Consider the following 21,391-nt stretch of genomic DNA (forward strand, 5'->3'; position numbering starts at 1 on the left):
GACACCTGTATTTGATACCCACCCATATTCTGTTGATTCAAAGACAGTGTTAGTTGGCCTTGAAATGAATGACCACCAAACGAACGAAAGCATTTCTTCAACTTTGGAAACAAACAATCTGGACACTACGACCTAAGGCAACAATTTGAAGTTCTTATTAAATACCTATTTAAATTTGGGGGTTTGGAACAAAATAATTTTAAAACAAAAATCGTTGGTTGCTTTTAAGTTCACAAGGCACGCCTTATTTATCATTATCTAGAAGAAATAAAAGTTAAATTTGTTTGACCTGAACAACACTAGTCATATCTTTTAATTTAGCTAGTCATTAAGATGTTACATCTGTTTCCTATGTGGTTGTCATTTATTTCCTGGCTTTTATTTGATACAGATCTATTCTCAATAGGTTGTCCATTATAAATGTTGCTTTGAAAGGTTAGAAAGCGACTGCATATACATGTATTCTGAACTATTTGGATATTTTGCTTTTTCTATATGGAAAAAAAGGTGAAGAAATTAGTTACAAAAAAAAATCCTTTGGAATCAAAGGTTCTATTTACAATGTATGATAATGTGTTCACATCAACTTTTCTAATGGACAAACTTAGTTCTCAGTTGCTTCTTTTGTACATGCACATACATCTTCATGAAGGTACATTATTATTTATTTTTAGAAAGCCCATCCATGCATGCACTTACAACACATTTAAGACACAAGAAACAATACCTGTATAGCTGTCAATAACCTAAACATTGATCGAAAAGTTTTTCAAAATTTACTGCAATTAAATCCTATCTTTGTGTATGAATTATTCAATTCACAAATGTGTCAGAAAACAGATCAGTATTTGAATAAAGAATCTGGATTGTACAAATGTATAGATTCTTAACAGCTACACAGTGTATCAGTATCCAGATTGACACAGTAGGTTCCTTAGTGAACTTTGAATTTCCTATTCTATCAAGTTAATGAGATTTTTTTTTATTGGAATCTCTGAATTATGTCTGACAATAAAAAGTCAAATTGGCCCACAATTCAAAGAATCCTGTGGTAAAGATTTGTAAGCGTGTGACTCAGTAAAGTATGGTCAATTTTCCATTGTACAAGATTGAGATATTCCATAGTTACTTGAAAAACTAATTAATATCCAAATACATCGTATGCATGTAAAATTTTAAGGAATAAAAACAAACCCAAGAATTGGAAATTCAAAGCTCACTTAAAGCAGGTAAGTCGAAAGAAAAGTGTTGGAAACATGAGACAACAGTCCCGTAAATCCCATAATCAAACTGAACAAGTCCAATATATTGACTTTGATCTTGGAAAAGTCTCTCTTTTCGATAAACTTAGAGCACTCTGTTGTAATGTATATAGAATTGACCTTTTTAGATGGCAGTCAATTATTGAAAATTCTCTCTTGAGTCATTTTCGATTAACAAGTCTCTGCTGTGATGCATATTTTTATTCAATCTTGTGAAAATATACAATAAACGGTTTTGTTCACTTAAGGATATTAAGTTTGGTAATTGGATTTACATCCCCTTCCCTCGTTAGGTTGCGTCGGACCAAGGAAAAAAAAAACAAAGGCACTTTTAATTGCAAAAGCTCTTGGCCTACGCCTTAGGTTATAAGATTTTGGTCATTTTGTCTTATATAAAGTTTTATTTCAAGTGATAACTAAGACTGACAAAGTGGCTCAAGTTTTATAGACTTGAGTGCTCCATGTTGTCTGTCTTGTTTTGAGACGCTGTTTCTGTCCAAACCCCTTCTTTTCTTACAGATCATTATTACAGGCACTCCCAGTCGACAACAATTAGTCCTAAATTGATGTTGAAATTGTAAATGGTATTTTAATTGCAATATTTCAAGACTCTGCTACGTTGTAGTGAATTACTACAGGCACCAATAAAAACAAAATAGATCACAAAGCTTTAATAAAATGTCTAAACTCATTCAAAATTACCTAAATTTGAAAATTACCATAAGACTATGCAAGATTAAAAGATATAAGACTAGTTACTATTAAAAAGGTGGGCAATAAACATTTTATGTTCAGACATCAAACTTGATGTGTAAAATTAATATTGAGACAAGTTTGTTTGTTAATGCAGATAAGTTTGCTCTGTCCACGACCTAGGAAACGGAGGTCACTCGATGAAAAGCGGAAGATTGTTGAAAAGGTTGTGAGAGGTCGAGCCCCGACCTCTGTGGCTAGAGATTTTGGGATACCAGAATCAACTCTTCGAGGGTGGCTTAAAGATAGCAACGTCATTGTGAATATTAAGCAAGACATCAGTGTTGACTCTGATTCAGAGAATATCTATACACTCAAAGAGAAACTTAAAATTGTGGAATTCTTGAGAAATGGAGAAAGTCTGAAATCAGTATCTAAAAAATTTGACATTTCTGTCCCCTTATTGAAAGACTGGCTTGACGAACTTCAAAGTATTTCCATAGATGACGACGAGGAAACTGATCAGAACGAAATGCCTGTAGGCTCAAATACACGTTCGTCTGAAAAAAAGACTAGTAATTCGCGTATTAGCAGCTACAGATCTTATACTCGTGAACTGAAAGTAGAGTTAATCGATAAAGTTTTACAAGGAGAAAGTTTAACTAGCGTTGCCAGATCAATGAATGTTCCAGTATCTACTTTGAACACTTGGGTCTCGGAAGCAGCAAGAATTAAAAGTCAAAAGCCTGCTTTGATATCGACGCCTGACCTCAAGTCTCAAAGAAATAAGAGAAAGAGAAGACGTCCAGGAAAATATGGACTGGATCAATCAGTCTATATATAGTGGTTAATAAACTAAAACATTAAACCAATGAATGACAATTGTATTTTCTCGCAAACCAAAGAATTGGCTTCTGAAATGAATCTAGACAATTTCATCGCTGACCAAAATTCGCCAACCAAATTAAGATGCTTTTTGAAATATTGAATTTAAGCAGGGACGTGTTGGTTTTTTTTAGTAGTTGAGCAAATTAAAGATACATTTTGAAATATAAAAGTGTAAGGTAATAGAAAAGAAACATATTGATGCCTGTTTGCTGAGAAAGATTTTTCTCCGGTTTGATCAGATCAGAATTAGATATTGCAAATGAAATGCCATTTACACAGTAAACCCATCCCATTTTTATTGGTCAAAATAAAATATTCTCAGTGTGTCTTAAAATTTCAAGTATAATATATTAAAAATGCAACATTTTCTTTGGCTAAGATCTTAAATTTGTACTATAATTTTAACTTGCATCCAATGAAAATTTTGCATCCTTAAATTACTTTATGAATAAGACCTACCACCATGTCTTCTAGAAACATTAAGCAAAATATCAGTGCTGTAGTTATATGATGCATTATGAGAATATTTTGTATTGCATTTCTTTTCTTCTTTTTACAAACTGAGAAGGAATAGATCTGTAGTCTGCTGTATAGTGTAACAATTTACTGGGAATTCCTGGAATATTCATTACCTTTACAGCAGATCCATATTTAAATGTTTGTTTTAAATATTTTTACATTTTGTTTTGAAATTGTTAGACTGTTCCCGTAGCTGATAACAAAAAATTGTTATCCATTTATTTATTTTTTAAACTATAGTTAATTCTTTATCATTCTCGCATTCTCGATACCTTTCAATTTTTAAAAAGAAATTTCAGTATTAAGGCCGTAAAAAAAAAATATTCTGGTTCTCAGACAATCCTTAAAGCACAAATGTATTGGGGAGGGAGGCTTTTATTTTGTCAAAGCCTGAGGATGACTAATTGGCTAAATGACTTCTATAGGCACATCAAATTGTTGTTATAGGAATATATGATTACCCAGTTCTGTATGATTTGTGATTGTCATCAGGGTTGTGTACCATATTTTTCGGGTAAAAAAATTTACTTTAAAAATAAAAAGTTAACCAATCATAAAGTTCTACTTTACAAGCCCGAAATCATGTCTTTATTGTCAAATCATTTGACCCTTCTATTTTACTTTATTCTATTATGGTAACATTGTGTAATCGTAATATCACCATGTCCCATGTAAAGAGAAACAATATTTTCTTGTATTTATCGAAACTAAGAACAAAATGGGAATTAATAATCAAGTTAGTCATACATTTAGCAACTAATTATTTAAAACAACTGGAGTATGAATTGAATCGAATCGTCATCTTTTGCTGGATTTTTTTTATACATGAACTGTTACATGCGGTAATTTGAGTCTGGGGTCATGCGACTCATTTGAGAACCAGGGTGTTTTTTTTGTTTTTGTTATATAGCCTAAGAATATTGCATTAGAATTTGATTTCTTCAGAAGATTGGATCAGACTAACAATTTCAAATATTTTATCTTGGATATATATGTTAAATTTGATGAAAAGATAAACATATTGAAAGACTTTATAGTTTGATAAATCATACATAAACATATTAAAACCCTAATATTTGTTACAAATCATAATCGACATATGGCCTATACTTTGTGCTGAAGACAGACAATAATAGTTTTAGAAATGGAAACACTGATGCTGAACAAGTAAAGAGTAACTCATATCAGTTTTGTTAGTTTATGTGTATGCAAACTTCTATATATTTACCGAAATAATGTGTACAAAAGTTATACTAAAATTCTCCGAAGAATGTATCTGTAGTTGAATAGTTCAGTGTATTCATATAGAAATAATGTCAAGTGCGTGGTCATCAATAGACCTACTTGTACTATTGTGAACAAATTCCGTAACTTGTAATTTTAAATGATAACCATACAAAATACTGTATCATGCAAACACCCAAAACGTTATACATATGAAGTGGAAATGTGAATTTGTTTGTATTCTCAAACTATATACTCTAGATGTACAAAAAAAATTGTTTGTTTTTCAAATAGCAAGCTTAGGCCAAAGCAATTTAATTTTTAGTTCTTCATTGTCACTCAAGTCTTGTGAATAATATTATGTTTATAATTTCAAAGCTTAAACATTTGAACTAATTAGATTTCATAAACAAAATAAAGAATTTTTGTTGGTTTTAATTATTTTCTCTTCCCGAAGAAATGAATAAGAAACAAATATTTAAAAGGTGTTCCGGAAAAACAAAAATTCGACTTGGTGTGTCCTTATATTTAACGCCCTAATGTCCTCTAGTTGTCTCTTAAATCCATAGCCAGTTAAATTATGCCATCTGTAGAGTAGACATTGAAACAATTATTTCTTTGATTGTAGGTCATGCTGAATGCTCGGTATTGCCGATGGTGTGGAAAATTCTTTTCCCGTGCTTCTCAGTTGAAACGTCACATTAATGGAAAACATCTGAAGCGTAGAGTTACGTGCCCCTATTGTTATAAAAGCTATACGCAAACAGATAATCTTAAAGAACATGTTAAGAGAGTGCATCAAGATCAGGGGACAAATCTATTTTAGAGAAATTATTTTTAATATAAAAGTTCCTTCTGATACAATACAGATTAATCTTTATAGAATCTTTATTTCAAATTGATCGAACAACCTATTAGTACTTCATTACAATTATCACCATTATTGCTTGCTAACTTAGAGAACTTACTTAATACATATTCAACTTTATTTGATATGGTTGTACTTCATTAAACAAAATATTAAAATTAACACCATTATTATTTATTATTCATTTTTAGTGAGGGTCTATCCTGATGTGTTTAAAGTTGCGTGTATCTCTTATGGGGTGACTGATTTCTATATGACAAATTGCCTCAACAGGTGCTTTCTATATGACAAATTGCCTCAACAGGTGCTAACGAATGTCATCCCAAGAATGTGAGAATCGTGTTATGTGATAAGAAATTATTTGTTCTTAATTAATCCCTGGAGTAAGGTACAGATTATTTTTTTCATGGTCATTTAGGTATCTTTTCTTTCTATGGTCACTCTGTAAATCTTAAGAGTTGTGCCCCTTGAGAAACTCCATTAAATACTTCTAATAATAACAATAATTCATGATTTTCATTGATTGGAAAAGAAAACATTTATCAAATAACCAATTAATCATAAAGTTTTTATCAGATTTGTTGCAAGGAACTGGAGCTCAAATGAGCAAATTATTCTGGCATTAATATGTTTGCATTATCTTATTACTGGGTACAGGGTGTAGATTTGCTTGAAAATTGATGCCAACATTGACTTATTTGCTAAGGGAAAATATATTTTGTGTAATTGTAGATACAAGTGAAGCATTAATCATAGTCATACAGTTTCAGTAAACTAATTCAATATTAGCAAAACCATTCTACTATACTTGCTTCCGTGTTCTGCATGTAGTTTTTCTGCAGTTGATTTAAATTGCAAAGAGGTATTACTGAACATTTATTAATCCAATCGGAAAAATGACATTATATTTTGCCATCATCCTTAAAAAGATACCAATTAAAGTATGGTTTATACTTTATTTTGTAGGATATTGAGGTACATGGGTGGTTTGATCAGGAAAAGATGACATATGGTTGCAATCTTTGTGAGCATACCTGTACGACTAAGGGACACCTTAAAGAACATGTGATGATTAAACACATGAACTATAGAGCGCAGTGTCCATATTGTAGTAGTTCTTATACTAGAAATCGAGATTTAGTCAAACACATCAGAAAGATGCATAAGCATTTGACTTAATGGTTGTATGTTATTCACATCCAGCCTTGGGCTAGAAAAGTTGAGGATTTTATTGTATATGGATTTGACATAATTACGCTATGTTGTTAAGATCCCGTTTTGCACTGAAGTTTTCCTACATAGAAGGATTTGACATAGTGATTATATTAATAAATTTTCCTATTATATTATTATTTGACATAATAATTGAAACATGTGGTTATCTAGAAACCAAGATTTAATCATACTATGGGACATTAAAAAAATGTTACATAAGGATTTGATATAGTACTAGTGGTAATATTATACTTGGTATGGATATAATCACTGTTTATTAAACATCAAAAAGTTGCATATGGATTTTAAAATGATACAAGGATTTAACATCCAGTCTTGTACATCAAGCTTGTTGGGTACAAGGGATTGTGACATTAACTGGACAAACATCCAGTCTTATACTAGATCTTTACATGCACACCACATACTTTAACTCTCAGTCAGACTTTTAATCAAAATTCTAAAGGTTCTTCGGTGTCTGAACCCAGGAGATTCTAATCAAAAGGCCTGCACTTATTTTTCAACAACTGCAACACCCCAGATGGTGACAAGAGCTTAATTTGGGGGAAGTAAGCTCACATCATTTCATTGTTGAAGTAACGGTTATTTGATGAAGTTTTTCTGACATAATTCTGTTAATCAAATGAATTTTGAGAATTGATTGTTCTAAGGTGAAAGAAACGTGGTTTTGAATCAATAAAATTTACAAGTACTGCGAAAAAAGGAGAAAAAATGTATGGCTATTAGAATATTTGAAGTATATGTATCAAAAACAAAGTATGAGTGTTAGATTATTTGAAATACATGTAATAAACAGTACCAGTTACTGAAATTTTCATATATTCTTATATTGAAAAGTCACTGAGATTTTGAATGTTTTATTATAGGCTGATGATCTGATGAGATATATCAATCAAACCGAAGTCACAAGTGGGCGGAGTCAAACCAAATCTGATGGCAAATGTACTTGTCCGATTTGTGGCCAGACCTGCTCAAGGAAAGGCAATTTGAAGGAGCACATTCAGATAGTTCATCTTAAATTCAGAGCTAATTGTCATCTCTGTGATCGTTCGTACACTAGAAGAAATCAACTTCGTAACCACTTGTTGAAGGACCACCCCGATTCAGTTTGATTATTGATAACGCACAGTTAAAACATTTGAATAGATTTTTTGAGAATTTCGTAATGAAAACAAACTATTCACGATTGTTATTTGTTGATGTTCGTAACCATATGCCACTACTGGTTCATTTCAATTGTCGATACCTGCAATAGATATGTTAAAAATTTTGGTTGAAAAAAACTAATTAACAATTGTTATTTTGTAGGTCAGAAGTCGAAGCTTGACTTGTGCTTTGTGTGGTAAATCATTTACAAAACATGGTAATTTAGTGCAGCATGTGCGTGGAATTCATCTCAATATATCTGTACAATGTCCTGTGTGTAAAAAATCATTTAATAGGAAATCAAACTTTAGGATACATTATCGACGTGTTCATAACGTCTAAACCAACTAACCATTAATATCAGAATTATCCAAGATCCGATTACATTTAAGGGTGTGACGATTAGTCGGAGTCGGTTCGGTTTTACCTACAAACCGGTTCAAGTTTCGGGAAATCGATAGTCGTCCAAAAAATACAGCATGATATAAACCAGTCGCCCGAATATTATAACGTTTTTTTTTTTTAAAAAGATACATGTATTAACGATCGACAATTGTGGGGGCGAATAAGCAATAAGCTAAATCATTGATAAATGGTCGACAATAATAATAACGAGACAGTATATACTATATTCATTAATCAGTCGTGGATATTCTCGCGATTACAAGCGAGTGTGTTTTTGCATACCTAATGAAGTTATTTTAAGAATACGTTATTTGATTGGTCCGTCGCTAAGGTCAATGGTTGAAGTGCCCAATCAGAAACAAGCAATCCTCCAGGTTAGGTCAATAGGCATGCGCACTGAGTTGATGCCCAGATACGCTTTCTCGTCGGTTTATCACTAATATTGATCAATACGTCATTGTTTGAAGTTTTTTATATGTTGTATTTATTACTTTTATTAAAAAGGTTAAACTGGAGATTTGAACAAACTACATAGTACAAACAAAACCAAATTTTTTAATGTACTGGACACATAAAACATAGAACTGTATGTATGTCGCCATTACAGTTTTAAGCTCCGTATATAAACTAATAAAGGCCAGTATATTAGCGTATATTGTAGACTATGGAAGACTAATATTTTTCAGTTAGTTTTCATTACCGACTAAACCGAATCGGTTCGTTTTTTTAGCCGCCGACTAACCGGTTCAAGTTTTGCTTAGTCGTCACACCCTTAATTACATATCATAATCAATATTTTTTAAAAATTTGTTTATGTTTGCTGTGGAACATTATCAAACGGTTCATAATATCTCAAGCACTTAATGTCAAAATCTGAATTAACTGACATCTGGTTGTAACATATATTTTTTAAAATTTATATTAATAGTTTGTGATTACAGTTGGTGTAATAAAGGTATATTTGATTGTTTTTTTTAGTTCAAGCCTTTTCTGTAAGCTGTCAATGATTCTTAGGCTTTAATTGACTTCCAATATTGCTTCACCCTATTTGTGAATTGATTACGGTAACAAATAAAATTGATTGATCCAACTTGTTCATAAATGAAGTGTCAAGTTATCTTGTATAAGTTTTCACCACTTTTATGTTCAACAAAATCCCTTGCAAACTACACCATTATGAAAGTTGAATTTTTAAAAAGGAATATCAATTCAAAAATTGGGCAATTTCATGAGTATTTACATAGATATGAATAATTAAAAATGTTTCAACATTCAACTTTGCCTGCAGATGATAAGCATGTAGGGAGATCATGTGCCATTAGTAAAGGGTAAATAATTTTAGCATGGATAAGGTCATGAGATATAAGATATTGTACTCAAAATCCGAATGATGCTCAGTGGTTTTAAATGGGTTCTATGCATGCTTCTGAGACAGATGGAGACAGAAAGTCTATATTTATGTGTGTGTGTCAATATTTCAAACATAATATTTTGTCTTCTACCATAAAAGATGGGGAAAATGATCTTAAATTTGGGTACTAAATTACCTACTTGTGTATAAAAGCAAAAACTGACTATTTTGTTTATGTTTTTAGGTATCTGATGGTGGTGTAGTTTGTGATATATGCTACAAAAGTTTTTCCACACCTGGTAATCTGGGTCAACACATTAAAGGAGTTCACCTGAAAGTCCGTTCTCCATGCCCAATGTGCCATAAAAACTTTTATAGGAAGTCCAATCTCAGAAGTCATATGAAAATTTATCATTCATGCTGAGGGTTATAATGAGATCGTGTTTTTGAGAAGTTTTAAGATAATTGAAACAAGAATTTTAAGAAACTTTGAATAACGATCTGTTTTATCTGTTTTTAGGATGAAAATGGATTGATCTGTATGGTGTGTAACAAAGCATGTACTACTAAGTCTAATTTAAGAAAGCACATTCGTGAAGTGCATTTAAAGATTTATGTCACATGTTCAATTTGTCAACAACAGTTTAAAAGGAACACAACTTTGAGATCTCATATTCTGCGCTGCCATACGAACTGATATCCCTTACATTGAGCTTCCCATAAATCAACTGGGTTCTTAATTTAAAAAGTCAACCGGGGAGAACTTTGAAATACAAACATTTGTATACTGGTATAATGTTGTGCTGATACATGTGTTCAGGGATTTTTTTTAGTGAAATCAACTTAATCAAGGACTAGTTTCATTTTGTCAACAACAGTTTAAAAGGTACACAACTTTGATATCTCATATTCTATGCTGCCATACAAACTGATATTCCTTACATTGAGCTTCCCATAAATCAACTTGGTTTTTAATTTAAAAAGTCAATCAAGGAGAACTGTATACTGGTGTAATGTTGTGCTGATACGTTCAGGGATCTTTTTAGTGAAATCAAGGACTATTTTCATTTTGTCCACAACAATTTTAAAGGAACGCAACTTCAAGATCTCATGTTCAACACTGCCATACGAACTGCCATATTACATTGAGCTTCCCATTTACCAAATCAGACTATTAATTTAAAAACAATTTAATACTGGCTTAATGTACAAGGGATTTTGGAGTGAATTCAAGGAATATGTTAATATCTGTTTCTTGTAAGTAGAGGTTGTTTGATTATGGATACCCAATATATTTAACTTTCTGTTGGACATGTATTAAAAATATCGACAATAATACAAAAGGTAGATAAATGACAGTCACTTGAGGGATAGTGTCTGACAATGTCTTTGACATTACTTGTGATTGTCTAAAGGGTGTATGATTTGTTGTTGCCCAGCAAAACAGTAGAACGTTAAACCCCATTTCATTTCATTGTTGTTGCCCATGGACTGTTGCACTTGTAGTTGCTTATGAAGTAGGTGTATTACTTGTGGTTGTCAGTGGATTGTATTACTTGTAGTTGTCCATGGCGTGTATTACTTTCTGACAATAGTTATTGTTTCTATTTGTAGGATGATTGTCCATTTGTTTGTTCTCCTTGTGGAAAAAGTTTCAAATATCAAAGAAGTTTACGTCGTCATTTTACTATTCACCATTTAAAGACTAGATATCAATGTCCTGTTTGCTTCAAGTTTCTAACAAGACCGCTTATTCTGAAAGAACATATGGCCACTGTTCATGGAATATCAAAGCCTGTGTGAACTAAGTGATTTAGACAGTGAAAGGAAATACTGGGAACGATTTGAATATTTATTTCTAATACAATGCTTAAATTATGATTTTATTAAAGTATTCAAGAGACATTACATTCGTTTCATTTATTTGTTGTAGGTTGCCACTCAAGCAGAAACAAATTGTCCGGTTTGTGGAAAGCAATTCAGTCATAAGGGAAACCTCAAACGTCATGTAAAAGAAGCCCATTTAAATTTGCGTATCTACTGTCGAGTGTGTAACAGACCATTTACACAAAAGTCTGTGCTCAAATATCATTTAGAGCATGTTCATGGCATATTGAGTCACATGTAAATGGGAGACTGTGTTGTGTACGCAACAAGCAGGCTCTGTCAATAACCAACTATTCCTTCCTTACCATGGACAGTTTATGTGCAATGAGCAAGCTGGCACTGGCTCAAAGTCAACTATTTACTTAAAAGAAAAAAAAAAACGGGTAGTAAATTTAGATGATTGTTTAGCCGTTGTACACATTACTGATGAGTTACTGGCGTGATTAATGATTCTGTCTTATATATACTACTAGTAGGGATTATCTCTATTATTGTAACAACCATTATAATGCTCTTATCATATATTGTCAATTTCATCATTAATACTGCATCAAATACAAAATAAACAGCACCATTAAATTTCTTCTAATTCTAATACACACACACCCACACACACACACACACACACACACACACACACACCGAAAAACAGGTTATTAAGAAGTTATTTTAAAATTTATAAGTTGAACCATTTGGTTTCCTGTGGCAAATAAACATTCCCTTTAACACATGTAGAAGACTTTTATATTTGATTACCATAATGAATCACTTAATTACTGTAATTTTATTTTAATGGAATATAAACTGTTTCAACTTTCCATTGTAGGTTATTTTGGATACGGATAGTACAACTTGCTCCACATGTGGAAAAACTTTTCTTCATAAGGGAAATCTAAGACGGCACATAAAAGAAAGTCACCTTCATGAGCGATTTCATTGTCCAATGTGCAAAGGGGCATTTACACAGAAATCTTATTTGAGAGAACATTTTAGACGTAAACATAAAATAGATCTGGGAAAGTTACAATGAATCCCCTCTGTTGTTAAGACTTATTTTATTGATTCATAATATCTACACATGGTTAAGAAAAATGATAATTTAATTTTAAATTATTTCCAATTTGATTGTCAAATAATGTTATTGTTTTACGCAAGTGTTAGTGATTTTGTTTTGTTTTGTTAATAATAAAGAATATGCAAATAATCAAGGTTGTGATAGGTTGTGTGGCCAAGGGGGTCTAATGCCAGTGCTTTAATCATAAGTTCAGTTGTGGTTTTGACCCTAGACTTGTATGTTGCTAACTTTGTACATACAGGTTTCTTCAAATTTCCTCTCACTGCAAATTATTGATGTTGGTCTTGAAATGACATTGTTTATACAGAGTGCACATTAAATTCTATTTCTCTCTCTGTCCATGAAACATGCACTGCTAATGCTGACACAGAAACTAGGAGATCCAAACAAAAATTTCAACCAACAGTTTTTAGTAAACAATTTTATAAAAAATCATAATAGAGCCAAACAATTTTGTAAATTAAACTAAATAGACCTAAATTTGCTCCGTTTTGTTTTACATGAAACTCAAAGTAAATAAAAATGTCAATGTTTCTATTGTAGGTGGCTGTAAATGGTGAGAGAACAACTTGCTATACATGCCATAGAAAATTTGCAAATGTTGGAAATTTAAACAGACATATCAAGGAAGCACATTTAAATGAGCGTTTAAAATGTCCCGTCTGCAAAGCAATCATAACTCAAAAATCCTACTTAAAAGAACATCTCCGAAGGGTTCACAGTATTATAACAGGTCCCAAAGCGGTCACAAAAACTATAACCCAGTGGCGATTAATCTGAACATTTCTTTAAACCTACACACGGACATTGTTAATAATTGTTGATCAGCCTGTTTTAGATTTTAACACATTTAAGAGCTTGGTTTTTCTGCTGCTTTCGGCTAAATTGGTGTTATATTTTATGGTCTGTAATGAATGAGTGTAGAATTCTGCTGCAATACTTTTGATGAATTGATTTTAGGGAAAAATTGATTCTTATGGTCCGTACTTTATAATTGTCTCCAAATTTTCATTGTAGGTTTGTGTAGATGTGAGAACAACCTGTACAATATGTTATAGAACATTTTCTTGTCTTGGCAACCTAAAGAGACACATTAAGGAAGCTCATTTGAATCAACGTTTATCCTGTCCTATATGCAATGTTAAAATAACACAAAAATCATATATGAGAAGACATCTTAAACTCTTTCATAATATTGGAAAACAATAGTTTTATTGCTCATATTTGTGCATCAGTTAATCTTACACTTTCTTACATTATTGTCTTGATATTTTTAAAATACACACAATTACACCACCTGTCTAACCCCTAGATAAAAATTTATAATTAGTTAATGTTGATTAATACTTAAGATTGTCAATTTATCACTCATATTGTCGTCTTCATTAGCACAGATGGTGCAGAAAAATAGGAAAAAACTCATTTCCATTCATTCATATTTTGTAATCATCATTTGCATTTATCAAACTAACACTTTGAATAATAAATATTTTTAAAACAAGGTTGTTGATTTTGAATTTTTTTTTTTTTTACTCAGTTCGTAACACTTGTTTCCTTTATTGTAGATGGTCCATTCAGAAACCACCTGTTCGACTTGCAGAAAAACATTTTGTCACAGAGGAAATTTAAAACGGCATATAAAGGAAAAGCATCTAAAAGAGCGTGTACATTGTCCCGTCTGTAATAGACCATTTACACAGAACACCGCTTTACGAAATCACATTATACTGAAGCACAACATGCATCCAAAATAACTGTGCTGGACTTGACTAGTTCATATCATAATCAGTAACTGATCTTAGAATTAATAAAGTTGAACGTGGATTAACTTTGTAACAACAGCACAGGAACAAACTATGTAACTCGTACATAAGAATCTAGTTCAACAACTATACAAATAGGGTTGTAGGTCTATAGCCATAATGGTTTCAGCGCCCCATGTTACTTTTGTCTCTTACTCGGCCTCTTCAAGATATAACTCGACTTATCCAGAGTATTTATACTGATAAAAGCATTACCACCAGTGTTATTAGTATTGATTAATCACAAATAAGCAATACTTAACTTAAAAATATCACTCATCATTATGAGAAATTGTATACTCCTGATTCAACATTAGAAATGTTCATTGGTGAGAATGACTAATTAATTAACCAACAGATACATCTCCAAGTGACTTGATGCTATTGAAGCGAAACAACTCTTTATATAACTTTATATTTTGTTTTATATAACTTACAAAATGATTGGAATTGTGTATTTCTTCTTCAGACATTTTTCCCCTCTACCAAATAAATTGCACAAGCTACTGTATAAAAGTATCTTTTAACTATCGAACGAACATAGTAATGGTATTAATAAATTAAACAAGTTTAATGTACCACTACTAATCTTGTTTTAAAAAAACCAAACAGTATGAACAAATCTTAGTATCCAACACACATCTTATTGGTATTATTTTATATTTGTAGGCTTCTGATTCACGTCTATTATGTAAATGGTGTGGAAAGAACTTTAGCCAGAGTGGAAATCTGAAACGTCATATTAATGCAAAACACCTTCTGATTCGAAGTAAATGTCCTCTTTGTGAGAAATCTTTTACTCAGAAGGGAAATATGAAGGATCATATAAAAACTGTACATAGTGAATTCATGAAGTATTGTTGACATGAGTTTTTGTACAATCTGTTTTACTGATAACAGAAGACTATGTGTCAAGTTATTGATGCATTCCAATTTGTGATGGTTTTAATTAAACGCAGTTGATCATGTCTGTTGACTTTTAAACTAACCAGATTTTGTTTTAAAAATTATGATGAATAGTTATAAACAGTTTTCTTCAATACGCTTTCCTCGGGACTTCTTATGTTACACCACTGATCGTGATTCACACCATTGGACCATGACATTACAAAGAATACATATCCAGAATTCAAAATGTTCAGACTTGTTACTTCAAGATTGCCTATAGTCAATTAATAATTTCATTATGACAAAACACTTATAAGCTTACATTAACAATTCTTATGCTATATGAATAAGGATTATGATAATTACACATATTTTCCTCATTGGTGAAATGGTTCTTTAATAACAACTGAAAGGAGAGAATTTATGAAATGTAAGAACATAGTGCTTTGTAGTTCATCTTACTTTGGAACTGTCCTCCTTTATGAAATGGGTGGGCGAAGTGGCAGTCGAAGAGCACACGCACTCATGTTGAGTAGAGTGACATGTTTTCAAGTCTAGGATACGTGTCGAGGAGTAGGGTTGACTACTTAACCTGGTAGGTTTTTCTCTGGTTACCTCCCACTGCTACAGACTCGACGCGAAAGTAAATATTGAAATAAAAGTGGATGTGAAACCTGTTTTCTTTTATTGATTTGGGTAAAAAAAAAAACATATTTGTTTCAATCAATTTTAATGACTAACTTAAAGTTCATTATTCTGTGTATTGTAGGTGTATGTTGAATTGTCAAGAGGAGGACCATTTAAATGTCTGTTGTGCCAGAAGGTTTTCAATTTTAAAAGCAATTTAAACAAACATATAGCTGGTGTCCATCATAAAACAAAGTCTGAGTGTCCAATCTGTCATCAGTTGTTCACACAGAGAGGTAGCGTTAAAACACACCTCAAACAAGTCCACAAGATCATATAGTGTTAAGTCCTTACAAGACATTGTCAAATAAAGGAAACTGACTTATTTCTGTTTCTTATTGAATGAAATAATATTTGGGAATTTAAAAACACAGAAAATATGCACATTTTAAATAAGTTACAGCCACATCAGAATTAAGGCCACAATTTTGCAAGCCTATTGTTTTATCACATATTTGTTGAACAAAATTCAATCAGAATATTGGGGGTTTTTTTTTCTGTTTTAATGATAGATTTAATGATATGTTGGTTATCATACTTACATTTATTTGTTTATATTGACCATTTTTTTTTTATGTATCATTGTGTATGATAGTGTAAAATAAATAAATTAAAGCAAATACAAAGTCTAAAGTTCCTTATTCTATGTATTGTAGGTTTATGTAGAGTTGTCGAGAGGAGGACCATACAAATGTCTGTTGTGCCAGAAAGTTTTCAATTTCAAAAGCAATTTAACAAAACACATATCTGGGGTTCACAGTAAAACCAAAGTTGAATGTCCGATCTGCCATCAGCTGTTCACACAGAAGGGCAATGTCAAGACACATATGCGACAAATGCATGCCAACATTAAGCTGTGAACTGGAAGCCTTTAATCAACGTGTTTGTCAACCAGCGTGATGTAAAGTTAATGCAAAAACAACTAATAATTTATTAGGGTAACCCTTGGGGAAAGAGTATCCTCTCAATGTTACCAAACTCAGGAGCTGCACAATCATCAACTATTATTAAGTTATTGGTTATGCGCCAGCAATATTTCTTCATATATATTTGCATACTATCAAAATTAATGTATCTGAATGGTGGGATATAAAGGGTCATCTTTTCCCCTCAAACCTTACACAGTCAAGTTCTAATCTCTTGTTCCATTACAAAAAAAAAGGACATCTAATGGTTTATATGTTTTGTCAATGCACCGTTGTTTTAATGATTTCACACATACAGACACTATTTGTCGATGATATTTCTGTGTTCCGATGGATAAGTTTAATAAAATCTTGTATTCTGTGTATTGTAGGTTTATGTTGAATTATCAAGAGGAGGACCGTTTCAATGTCTGTTATGCCGGAAAATATTTAATTTTAAAGGGAATCTGAAAAAGCATTTCTTGGGCGTTCACAGCAAAGCCAAGACAGAATGTCCTATTTGTCATCAACTGTTCACACAGAAAGGGAATGTGAGAACGCACATGAAACAAGTTCACAAATTAGATGGTTAAAGAAAATCTATATTAATGTGTTGACTTATTTTGGATACAAATCCATCTGGACAAAAGATATTTTTCATCATTTCATGTGGAACATTTCCTTTCAATCCAACCGAGTTCAGAAAATATGAAATATTAACGGTACTTATTCTGTGTATTGTAGGTTTATGTTGAATTGTCAAGAGGAGGACCATTCCAATGTCAGTTGTGCCAGAAATTATTCAATTTTAAAGGGAATCTGAAAAAACATTTCTTGGGCGTTCACAGCAAAGCCAAGACAGAATGTCCGATTTGTCACCAACTGTTCACACAGAAAGGCTATGTTAAAACGCACATGAAACTAGTTCATAAATTTGATGGATAGTGGAGAATTACGAACATGTCAACTCCTCAGTGCCTGATTTATCTGTAGGCTTGGCAGGCTGAAGCCTGGGGCCTTAAGATCTAGGGGGCCTCTTTAGCCAAGGTGTATAATATTTTTAACATCGTCACAGGGCTTTCTTAAAAGCATTGTAAACATCGGTCATCATCCTCGGCTTTGCTCAATTTTGTTTAAAGTTTATTTGTGAGGGTGTGAGATTGGGAGGAGCCTCATAAGTGGAATGTCTCTCTTCATCTAAATCCAGCGCTGTAAACTTGTTTATAGAACTAAAAATTGAAAGTATAGACCTTTGTCCATGTTAATAAATCTCAGATTCACACGTTGGTCTTTTTTCTACTAATTTGACTTCAGCTGAAAAAATACTAAAGTCGCTTATTCCCTTATGTATTGTAGGTGTATGTAGAATTATCAAGAGGAGGACCGTATAAATGTTTGTTGTGCCAGAAAGTCATCAACAGTAAAAGTAATCTAACAAAACACATAACTGGTGTCCATGAAAAAATAAAAATTCAATGTCCACTTTGTCCTCAATTGTTCACCCAGAAAGGAAATATGAAAAAACATTTGAGATTAGTGCATAGGCCGGATTTCTCAGTCTAATTAATTTAGATAAAGTACTGACTGTTCTTGCTATAATAGTTTAAAAATAGATAATGACAACTGAATGTACTGAAAATTTCAATCAAGTTACTTTATTGTGATAGAAGTTACGATTGTTTCAATATAGTCTTTATTGCAATGGACCGATTTAGCTCTTATAAAATGCATCTTTAAGAACATATTTTGAGATACAAACCTGCACTCATAAAGGGGCGCAATTACTTTAAATGATAAAGAAATTCTAAATTTTAAAAAGAAAGTTATTATTTGTAACCACAGTTCATTTACATGTAGGTAGGGTTTACTTTTTTTCGGGTATGATAAAGTTCCTATAGTTTTTGTATTTAGTGAATTAAATTCCGAACTTAAACATTTGATGTTAATGATGCATTGTTTTTTCCTATGGTAGTGACTTAGTGTATGCTCTGTTTAATTGAGTCCTTAAGTTTAAATAAAATATGAAGTGATATGATTTGTATTTTATACAAATAGTACTAGATGTGTTATACGGCAAATGTGGATTACAGAAAATATAACTTTTTATACTTATGAGTGATTACGAATTAAAGATACTTATTCTACTTATTGTAGGTGTATGTTGAATTATCCAGAGGAGGACCCTACAAATGTCTATTGTGCCAGAAAGTCATCAATGATAAAAGCAATCTGAAAAAACATATTACTGGTGTCCATGAAAGAATAAAAATTCAATGTCCACTTTGTTCCCATTCATTCAGCCAGAAAGGATATGTCAAAATACATTTGAGAACTGTTCACAAGTTATAGATTAGATCTGGTCTCCTCCCAGTGAGCATTAATTATTGCAGATTTAAAAACAATTGCCTCCAACACTTGACATTTTGTAAAATAAAGACATGTCACATTAAAATTCATATAACCGTGAAACCTCTTTAGGCATTGAGCCTTTAACTTTTAATAAAGTTGATTCTTAGCATATCTGAGCCACAGAAAATATTTGACACGAGTTAACAATTATGATTTATGAAATAATGAAGATTAAAATCTACCGATAACAATGTAACCTAATGTTGTTTGGTGGTTTTTTTTGCTTTCAACAGGGGCATTAAAACCTCAAGCTCAAAGCTCTGCATGACATCACTATTGTAGGGGACGATCTGTTAACCCAAGCTATTATTAGTAACTTATTCTATGTATATTGTAGGGGTTTGTTAAACTAGCAAGTGGTGGACTATACAAATGTTTGTATTGCCAGAAAACCACAAGTGATGGCAGTAATATGAGAAGACATGTTTCTGGTGTTCATGAAAAAAAGAAAGTTAAATGCCCACTCTGCCCAAGAGAATTTACCCTAAAGGGAAATTTGAAAGTGCATCTGAGAAATATTCACAAAATCGAAATTTAAGTTTTGTTCGTTTCTCATGATGTCTCCGTTAATGTTATCCTTACTTATGAATTATGAAAGAATTAAAGTTTCTTATTCTGTGTATTGTAGGTCTATGTTGAATTATCCAGAGGAGGACCTTATAAGTGTCTGTTGTGCCAGAAAGTTATTAATGATAAAAGTAATATGAAAAAACATGTAACTTCTGTCCACGAAAAGATAAAAGTCAAGTGCCCACTTTGTTCTCAGTCATTTTGCCGAATAGGCTACGTCCGAAAACATCTGAAAACTTTTCATAACGTTTAAATAGATTAAATTGTGACGTGAACATGCGCGACTAGATTTTGAATCCGGTACCACAAGGTGGAATAGCTGAGGTTTATAAACAAAGAAAGCAAAATTGGGGTACCCAAAATAAAAGCGGCCGGTTCTCATCACTTGTTGGATTCCAGATGTTGGATGTCTGAGCAACAACTGTCACAGGAAAACAATGTGTCGGATGCGAAACATTCTGGGAATTGGTGATTAAAGGGTTAATATTTTTGGTGTTTTATCTTGTCATCCATTGTTATATCAGTCTCCTAACTAGGTGTTGGATTAAAATATTATACATTAAAATTCCTTATTCTGTGTATTGTAGGTGTATGTTGAATTAGCCAGAGGAGGACCCTATAAATGTTTGTTGTGCCAGAAAATTATTGAAAGAAAAAGCAATCTTAATCAACACATATCTGGTGTCCATGAAAAAATCAAAATTCAATGTCCTCTTTGTTCGCAATCATTTTCCCGGAAAGGATATGTCCGAAAACATCTGAAAATAGTTCACAATTTATATTAACTTTAATATCTGTCTATTCACTGCAGTCCTGAGTCTAAAATTTATTACAGTCTGACATTTGTATTGTCAAGGCCTGGAAATGAGACTTTTTCTGCATCAACTTGGATAATGAAGATAGGCATAACGCCATACACTGTGCTATGAGGGAAATTTTGCTTGGAGATTAGAGTTTCGACTGACTTAAAAAGTCATTTTCCCGGAAAGGATATGTCCGAAAACATCTGAAAATAGTTCACAATTTATATTAACTTTAATATCTTTCTATTCACTGCAGTCCTGAGTCTCAAATTTATTACAGTCTGACATTTGTATTGTCAAGGCCTGGAAATGAGACTTTTTCTGCATCAACTTGGATAATGAAGATAGGCATAACGCCATACACTGTGCTATGGGGGAAATTTTGCTTGGAGATTAGAGTTTCGACTGACTTAAAAAGTCTTTTATTTTGAATTCCTACTGTCAAATGATCTTTTACATGCACACCTAGATGCTGTTTCTTATCAGTGGATGGAGTTTGGGGGTGGGAACATTACTGGAAAATTCTGAGGAACCTTCTTGGTTTTGATATCTTACATTTTAACTTTTGTGCTGGACATGTTTTAAATAAGATATCAATAAGATAATGAATGAAAGATGAAATCACAGACATAGTTAATGACACATCCGTTATTTCAAGACTTTTGTATTTTGGATTTATATCTTATCTTTTAACTAAAAAATATATTATGTATGGATATTGTGAGTGTTGTGCTGTGGTTTTTTTTTGTTAATAAATTAATGATGACTTTCAT

At 32.2% G+C, this 21,391-nt stretch overlaps 1 protein-coding gene across 50 annotated transcripts in view; it reads left to right on the forward strand.

The window, feature by feature from the left end:
* Positions 1-21,391, forward strand: part of LOC126816305 (transcription factor hamlet) — a 92,184-nt gene that overhangs the window by 6,724 nt on the left and 64,069 nt on the right. For 2 of the 50 annotated variants that reach the window (XM_050542650.2, XM_050542651.2), the window contains exon 5: positions 2,113-2,937. The exons of 29 other annotated variants lie outside the window; for them this stretch is intronic. In XM_050542650.2, the coding sequence (XP_050398607.1) occupies positions 2,113-2,799 (687 nt within the window). In that variant the 3' untranslated portion in view covers positions 2,800-2,937. 19 more of the 50 variants (XM_056099817.1, XM_056099823.1, XM_056099845.1 and 16 more) reach the window with 19 other exon arrangements.

Source organism: Patella vulgata, chromosome 3 (assembly GCF_932274485.2).
Source record: "Patella vulgata chromosome 3, xgPatVulg1.2, whole genome shotgun sequence".
Taxonomy (NCBI): domain Eukaryota; kingdom Metazoa; phylum Mollusca; class Gastropoda; family Patellidae; genus Patella; species Patella vulgata.